Raw genomic sequence first — 8,911 nt, 5'->3', positions numbered from 1 at the left:
CAGCGAAACTAGTCTTGTTACGGTGGTTAACGAGCGAGCTTGAATGAAGGACGAACTGGTGACAAGCAAATTTTATTGTTGTATATGATTGCAATATCAGAAAACTTAACCACACGAAAGACATATGTAGTCAAACGTTTGTCAGAAATGGGTACTGTTTTGTCGTTAAGGAAGAAATAAATACAGGTGTGATTTAGATGATTCAATTCAAATGTTTTCTTTTGTTACGTTAAAACTAAAAATGCTTGATGGCTTTTTACGATTGGCTGTTTCTTTGGTGGCTAAGTTTTTCTATCAGATCTTTTAAAAATTTTAATGTAAGATATATATGAGCATTCTACTGACTGTTTAATTCTAAATTTACCTCTTCCTCACTGATCGGGAGTGGCACATTATATTTTTAGACAAAATGAAGGTAGGAAACTATAGTGTTGAAGAAGTGATTCCACGCCCTCTGACGGAAGAAGATTGCATAAAAAAGTATCAAGACAAACATCCAACGAATGGTAGGTGCAAAATATTGACTTAATCACTTGAATTCTATTGTATAAGAAGAAGAAGTGGATAATCAAACACAACCTACCTCTCTGTATCTACATGCTTGTCTGTCTGTAATGGGTTGTCAAATATAACCTACCTCTCTGTATCTACATGCTTGTCTGTCTGTAATGGGTTTTCAAATACAACCTAGCTATCTGTATCTACATGTTTGTCTGTCTATAATGGGTTGTCAAACCCAACCTAGCCATCTGTATCTAAATGCTTGTCTGTCTAATGGGTTGTCAAATACAACCTAGCTATATGTGTCTACATGCTTGTCTTTCTGTCTAGTAAACTAGCTATCTGATATTTTAGAATGTACTTTTAACTACCCGTTACACTGTATTTCATTTGTAAATTCTCCTTCTGGTAATTTTTGCCTTTTATAATTGACTTACAAGAAAGTTAAAATAGTTTTTACAAAGTTGGGCTATTACTATAACTAATGAACATCATTAATTTGACCAAACCACAAAGGCTTCAATAACTGCTGTTATGGTTACGTCGTGTAAAAAGCTAGACGCTCCGATGGTCACCAAATTAAATACTTTCTAATTCCAGACAGTCCCTGTGACTATAAGGCTGAAGAATATATTCAAATTAACAATCCTTATGATGAGAAATTCGACTAGATAAATTTTATAGCGCTAGTTACGACCAATCAAGCGCTTGTAAACATTTTTCTATACGCTGGCATCATGATTGTGGTACTTTTAGTAACTTGAAAATGGTTTTGTTTTGGAGCCAGATAGGTAACGTGAGATCCGTTTGCTGAATAATTTACGTAGTGATACACATCACACGACATTTGAATAGCCTAGATATGAAAAACTTATTCCCTTCCATAAATCGATGTGTTCCATATATATAACATAGCAGAAATAACATTTGTAATTTTGCCAGAACTATTACTTAATGATTTAATTTGTGATGTACGTTACAAGTTATTAAAAAAAATATTCCAAATAAGCTTCAACAAGAATTAAAACAGTATGTTTGCTGATTCTCATCTTAATTATAGGTACCTTAAGTAGAAAACAAGCAGAATTCAAATTAAGGCAAACTAATTAAGTTGTTACAAAATCCTTATTAAATACGGCTAATTTATATTTCAAATTACTCAGTTGTTATTCAAATCCATAGATATTTTTCATAATAAACATTTTCTCTGAAATCCACTTGTTATATATCTTCTATTAGCTTGATGCATTTCGCAAGCATTGCCAGTGAGCATCGTGGTTTTGCTCTCACATTATTCATATTTTCAGAAATTATGTTTTAATTATAGTAGTTCTTCCATTTCTCAGAGCTTTAAAAGTTAGGAAAAGTCCTTAACGTAAAATATTACGAAATAATAGATTCGTATATATTTACAATTAAGTCAAATTACTGATGTAAAGATAATGAATTTCCATAACTTCTTTTACTAAGTACAGTGTTTCTTGTTTGTTACTATTGTAATAGTTTTAGCTATTTATGACACAGTAAAAATGTGTTCCTTAGTTAGGGAAGGCAGAATCAGAATTCACAATTTTATGCGCAAAGGTACACAAAGGGTCATCCGTGCTTAGTCACCTTTAATTTTGAACTGATATACCAGAGGGAAGGCAGGAAGGCAACAGTAACTACGGCCAATCCTTGTGTTACTCTTGTTTGATGGAATACTGGGATGCCATCGTCACTCTTATAGAGTGCAGTCATGAAAGGTCATCATCCTATTTGCCATCTATGTGGATGGACTGTTTAACTACGCTTTAGGGTTATGCCGTACAGGCTCTAAATCATCTTGAGAGAGAGTCCTATTCCAATGTTCTTGATGGGAATAGTGCTGACCTGCACCTTGGTTCGTCTCTTACCTCTTTGCTCTGGTCGATTCCAGAAAGGCAATCATGGTTTGTTTTCACGCCATTCACTACCGATGGGAATCTACATAATGTATTATACTAAGTAATTTCACGTTTATGTCTATTACAACACACAATGAAGAGAACCAAGCATGTAATCAATGAAGCTTGTAATTATTGGTATAGTTAAATAGTTGGGAATTCAAAATACAAAACATGTTATGGGTTTACTAACTTAAATATCATATCATCCAAAGTATAAGGGAAGCATATTCCCAGCTAGTAATGAGCCCGTCTTCATTGAGCTTACATGTACGCACAGTTCATAAAGAGTTCAGTGGATCAGATTGGCACATCCACTCCGTGCAAAAAAATCCATGCTAGCGAATTGCACAGGCAGGCTGCACCACATAACCCACTCATCACAATCGTGAATGTAAGGTAGTTTAAGCGTCGAACTTCAGATGCAAAATAATAGAAAACCATCAAGGGAAATGATAAGTTACGCTAATTGTTTCCCCGTCCCGCCAAACATGCTCGCCCTTTCAGCCGTGGGGGCGTTATAATGTGACAATCAATCCCACTATTCGTTGGCAAAAGAGTAGCCCAAGAGTTGGTGGTGGGTGGTGATGACTAGCTGCCTTCCTTCTAGTCTTACACTGCTAAATTAGGGAGGGCTAGCGTATATAGCCCTTGTGTAGCTTTTCGCGAAATTCAAAAACAAACAAAAGCTACTTGTTGTATGCTTAAATTAGATGGATCTGGATTTGACGGCAATCTGGAGCACATTTTGGATATGAGTGTCTGATCCCAATCGTTTTAGTTAGTTCAGACTTCTTCCACTTGTTATCTTTAAAGACGCTATGAATGTTTTTGTTTTTTGTATAATGACATTCTGGACATTACTTCACTGCCCATGTTGCTGAAGGTTATAGGAAATGATCATAGTGAACTAAACAGATGCTGCCCATTTCATCTTTGTTTGCCCATCATTAATACTCTGCCTAAATCATTTATAAAAGCAAAATCAGTATTTTCTTTAACATAAGCTGCATAGTTAGTCATTTACATTTCAGTGATTTATATGGTGAGTTAGTTAGAGATATTATGGTCACGCTATTCTCTATGAACAAAAGCCCCCCAGTGGCACAGCAGTATGTCTGTGGATTTACAATGCTAGAAACCGGGTTTCGATACCCATGGTGGGCAGAGCACAGATAGCTCTTTGTGTAGCTTTGTGCTTAACTTCAAACAAACTAACTATGAATTAAAAGTATTCTAAATATATTACAAACGAATTAAATGTTAGGGTTAGAATGTTCTAACTTCCGATATCGAGCAAATATAAATAGAAGTTTATTTTAAAATACTAAATCATATTTCGGGCCAATTATTTATGGTAATTAAAATTATATCTTACTGCGATATTTCTCCCATCTTCATTTTTTATTACAAAGAATCATGAGTTATTTTAACACAAATCTGAACTTGGTTCGCATCTTTTTTTTTTTTGAAGCATGTTAAATGATAATACGCTTCAGTTAACAGGAAAAGAAGCTGTCAATGCTGTAGTTAAATAATCTCAACATACTGCCAGCGTCTATAACTTTTACCACATTTAGATCTGTTTTATAAGTAAAATGTAACTCCTATGCAAAATGTTAATAGTGTTTTTACAGATATAACTGTCATCATAAAAATGATTTGTCTTTGTATTAATTTCAATTTGTTTGAAAAAAAAAGCAAAATTTACTGACAGCTGCAAAAGCTTTTTTCAAAATATATATTTCTGTGTCGCAAAATTAACAAAACCAGTGCATTAAAAGAAGCTGGTAATTAGAATTTTTACCACAATCGTAACATGTTCTAAGCTTGTTTATGTAAAACAGAACCTCCAGCAAATATACTATATGCTGTTTCTCTAAAAATCAAAAGTACCTGTTGCCCACAAAATAGCATTCATTTCAAGTCAGTTCTGCAGCTGATATTCCAAATTTATACTGTAATAGATGAAAAGTTATCTACTAAAAAAAGACTCAAATTGTTTACTTACTGGATACTAAGCGAACTGCATAAGAAGTGTGGGAAACGTCTTTGAAGTTTACAAAATTAGATAATACAAATACTTCTTTTCGTACATTGACTGGCCACCTTTATTAGGAGACTTAAATGTGCATTTAGAAATCACTCCATTTATTTTCAGATGTAAAATATACTGTTTTTTTGGTTATGTCAGGTAAATTCCCGAGTTATATAAATAAAGAGATGTAGTTATATCATGATCAGCATGTAAGATAATACATAAAAATAAGGACCTCTCCGACTTTCAAAAGGGTATTTTAGTATCGAAAATTTATAACAAAAAGTGACATATGGGTCATGTTTCACCCCTTTTTCTAGTGACTGTAGAGTGTAAATACCGAGAAAAACTTATTATCATTAACTTCTGATTACAGCAAGCTACCTACACAGATCAGAATTAAAATGATCTCAGTAATTAATAGAGCTAATTTAATGTAACGTTATTACTTACAATGATTAAAATGTTTGTCTTAGAGTGCAAGCTACAAGACGTGGTGTAATAATATGGGAAAAGTACTTGTGGTAAGAGCTGGGTTTTCTCATTATTTTAGGTAAAAAAACCCATCTAGAATGAGTTTGAATGTTGTGGCTGGTTATGTACACTCATGAACATGATGCAACATTAATGTATGCTGGTAATGTCTGAAATCGATTTCAGTCACATCCACTAGCAACACAGTTAGAGAATTTAAATTCAGTTGACTATGTTTGGGACCGTACTTCTCTACAAACGATCGAATAAGACATCTTTCAGTATTTTGTGAAGTTTGTCCCACTTCATGTTATTGTCCTGGCAAAAGATGGTCTTATCTGACATTAATTTTGATGGAGAGAGGGTCCTGATAGAAATGCCAGTCATTGGTATTATGATTCTGTTTTAAGTCATAGCTATATATGTTAAACCTCTGCGTTTATAATTTAGGTGACATTTATTCCACTACCAATGTTAATGTTACACAACAAACACATCTTTGTTGCTCAAAAATCATGCTGTTTATGGTGATATGCCAATAAACATTATTTCATATATTAAATACAACTCAAAACAAGTGGCTAACCATGGGACTAACTTCAAAATAATTCGTATTATTATATTAATCAGAGCTTGAATGACTTATCCTATTAAATGTCGAAGGAGACTGTGAATTAATTAACTTATAAAAATTGCTTAATATTTTTGTCACGATCGCAAAGTTTATTAGAAATAATTGAAGAAAAATTTAAACGACTATTACTTGTACTGTGTTTCATGTATTAAATCTTCGTGAGGTATAAGAAATTTTTGTAACTGTTTCTATATATATGATATTTTTCATATAAAATATCGAACGGTATTGCTTTTCAGGTGAGCCACAGAAACGTGACACTGCATTAGTGAGAGCTAATTAGTTACAACGTCTGTTTTCCAAGTTAATGCTAACGAAATCTGGCTTAAAACCTCTTGTAACCTGTTCTGAAGCTGATTTCATAAAGTTTCCTAACCACAGGATCAACGTGTTGCCGCATATGAACTGTTCAATTTTTGATGTATGAATATCTTCAAGTATGAGGGTTAATTTATCCATTATTATAACTGACCAGAGTTAGCTCATGAAATGTTCTAAAAGTTGATTATTTATAGCATTCATCGGGTTGTCCTGCACAAACTACATTATATTATATTTGAGTCTTCTTATAATGTGGGTGTTCGGGTCTAATACATCTATTGCACAAAGTCTGGAATTTAGTTACTTGCTACAATTGTAGCAAACAAGCTTTCCAAGATGATAATAAACCCAAGTTATTAAAACGGCTTGTCAACTGCATTGCAGACATACACATACATATTAATATCATTTAAGTTTTAAACTCTATTTTTAGTCTTACTTACTTTTCGAAAAATTAATTATCAAATTCATGACAACTTGGCCCGGCATGGCCAGGTGGTTAAGGCACTCGACTCGCAATCTGAGGGTCGCGGGTTCGAATCCCTGTCACACCAAACATGCTTGCCCTTTCAGCCGTGGGGGCGTTATAATGTGACGGTCAATCCCATTATTCGTTAGTAAAAGAGTAGCCCAAGAGTTGGCGGTGGGTGGTGATGACTAGATGCCTTCACTGCTAAATTAGGGACGGCTAGCGCAGATAGCCCTCGTGTAGCTTTGCGCGAAATTCAAAAACAAACAAACAAACATGACAACTTAAAATACAATAAAGAGGCTCGCTAAGTGTATATTATGGCTAATGGTCAAACTGTCAAGACCTGTATGTTAAGACCAGTCTTTCAAGTCCTTTGTAACATGTTTAGGCTTGCTAAGTGTATATTAAGATTAACTGTGTTTAGACTTGCATGTGAAGATCATGTTTTGCGTTCTTTATAGCAGTTTTTTAGGTTCTCTAAGAATACTTTAAGACTAATAGTCAAACTGTAAACTCTTGTTGTCATCAATGACGTAATCAAAATTTTTAGGGGGGGTAGGTTCTGATATCATTTTAACATTTAGGCCTAAGCCATCAATCAGTAGCAATCAATACATGTCAAAAGCAAGGTTAATATAAGATTGAAGAAATACACCAGTAAACCAAATATAATTCCACATTAGGCAGTTTAGATTCAATTTTCCGTGACCATCAAAATGTAGTTGGGGTTCGTTCACATCCGACGTCATCACCACCCCCTGGCAACACCAATAATACTAAGACCGGTGTTTTAAGAACTTTACAACTGCAGCTGTTTGCAGTTACTAAGAAGACTTAAGAAGGCGGTCAACAGTTTCATTACAATTGTTTTGAGAGATGAAGTTGAAGATGGCACAAAATATTTTCACCATACCAGCATGGAAAGTTTATAACAAGTCAGTATGATACACGACCTTCTTGAGACATAGTAGACTTTCTGAATATAAGTGCTTAATCATGGAAGAACACACCAATGATGATAGTTATTTCCCTACAACTTTTATTGTTCATTTCTAACTAAAAACGTTGCTGAGCTCTTTAATTACAGGTGTTGGAAGATAATAATATATATATATATATATAATAAGAAAAATATCATTTCCTGTGCTGTAGATTACAGATTCTACAATCTTGAGAGGGTGTTTACCTTTTGAAATACTGACTATTCCCTTTTTTTTTGCTGACTACAGTTGTTTATAGAGATAATATCAGACTCAAACTATTTATAATTTCCAAGTTAAAGGCATTACTAGTTCGCCGTTACTTTAGAGGTATCAAAAAGACTAGAGAAATTGATTCAGATACCATCTCTATGCTACTATTTGGAAGACACTAAACAATTAATTGTCTTGTGTTAGGAAGTACAATAAGATATTTACGTTAAAAAATGCAGATTTTGTATGCTCCGAGCCGTGCGCGGTCTTTTAGTTGTAGCATGCTGAAATGGGTGACTGAGGTTTCGTCGTTCACCCCCCCTCAAAAAAAACAACAAACAAAAGAACAACAAAAAATATTGTACTCCACATTTTGAGGCTATGGGTGCGTTATAAAAGTGGCTATCAAATCCCACTATTCGACCTGACAAGAGTAGTCAACAATTGGTAGTGGGTGGTGTTGACCAGCTGCCTTCCCTTTAATCACTTCAAATTAAGGGAACCTAACGTAGTAGTTTTGCGCGAAATCAAACATAACTAACAAATACACTCCCGTCATCAATATTTCTCCTATTCATCCCATATAATACTTTATAAAGTTATTTTATAGTAAACCAGGTTTCTCATACAAAACAAGAGACCGAACACCTTATTTCGAACGTTGCTGGAAGGATCTGGAAGTGACAGAGCATTACTTCAAAGCCTTGAATTCCCCTTGTATTTCAGCCTAGATTGTTGAATTATGAAATGTTCTTCGTGTGTCGTTCCTTACTTCATTCATAACGACATAGAAAACCAAGACGCTGATGTCATGATTGCCTCATTGCTGTTATACAACTGGTGTTCATTTCGCTGCGATTAAAAGATAAAGTTTGACAGATCCGGATTCCCCATTTTGCTTAAATATTTCAGAATCAAATAAGAAATAACAGAGAACATATATAATATAAACGGCACAAAAACCATCTGGTGATTGTTATTCAGTAACTTATCTCAAGGAATGGCGTTGACTTGTGAGTTCAAAATCGTATAACATGTAACAAGCATTCAAAAATGTTCTATTGTAATACCGAAATATACATTTTGAGCGATAATGAGTGAAATACTTTTTTTTTCTTAACTAAGGTGTTATATTGCACATGTTTTGTATTTGTATTTTACTTATTAATCCAGGTCAGCTAGAATAATAACACAGGCCTGCGAATTTAAACTTCATAAAAGTTGTTTTGGTTTTAATAACGGATTTTCCATAACTCAGCTACGCAGATTTCGAAAATAATATTATTATTTTTTTCTATGATGTAAGGATTTTTTTACAAATCGGGAAGAAAAATAAGCTTATTTAAATCAAAT

General features: G+C 33.9%; 1 protein-coding gene across 1 annotated transcript in view; it reads left to right on the top strand.

The window, feature by feature from the left end:
- The first annotated feature begins 409 nt into the window (after nucleotides 1–409).
- The window catches only part of LOC106457543 (corticotropin-releasing factor receptor 1-like), a 38,357-nt gene continuing 29,855 nt past the window's right edge, over nucleotides 410–8,911 (top strand). Inside the window, exon 1 of the mRNA XM_022383528.1 lies at nucleotides 410–506. Within this exon, the coding sequence (XP_022239236.1) occupies nucleotides 410–506 (97 nt within the window). The remainder of the gene's footprint in view (nucleotides 507–8,911) is intronic.

Source organism: Limulus polyphemus, unplaced genomic scaffold (assembly GCF_000517525.1).
Source record: "Limulus polyphemus unplaced genomic scaffold, Limulus_polyphemus-2.1.2 Scaffold344, whole genome shotgun sequence".
Classification (NCBI taxonomy): Eukaryota; Metazoa; Arthropoda; class Merostomata; order Xiphosura; family Limulidae; genus Limulus; species Limulus polyphemus.
The sequence above is the reverse complement of the archived record's forward strand: the minus strand, read 5'-3'. Positions and strand labels throughout refer to the sequence as shown.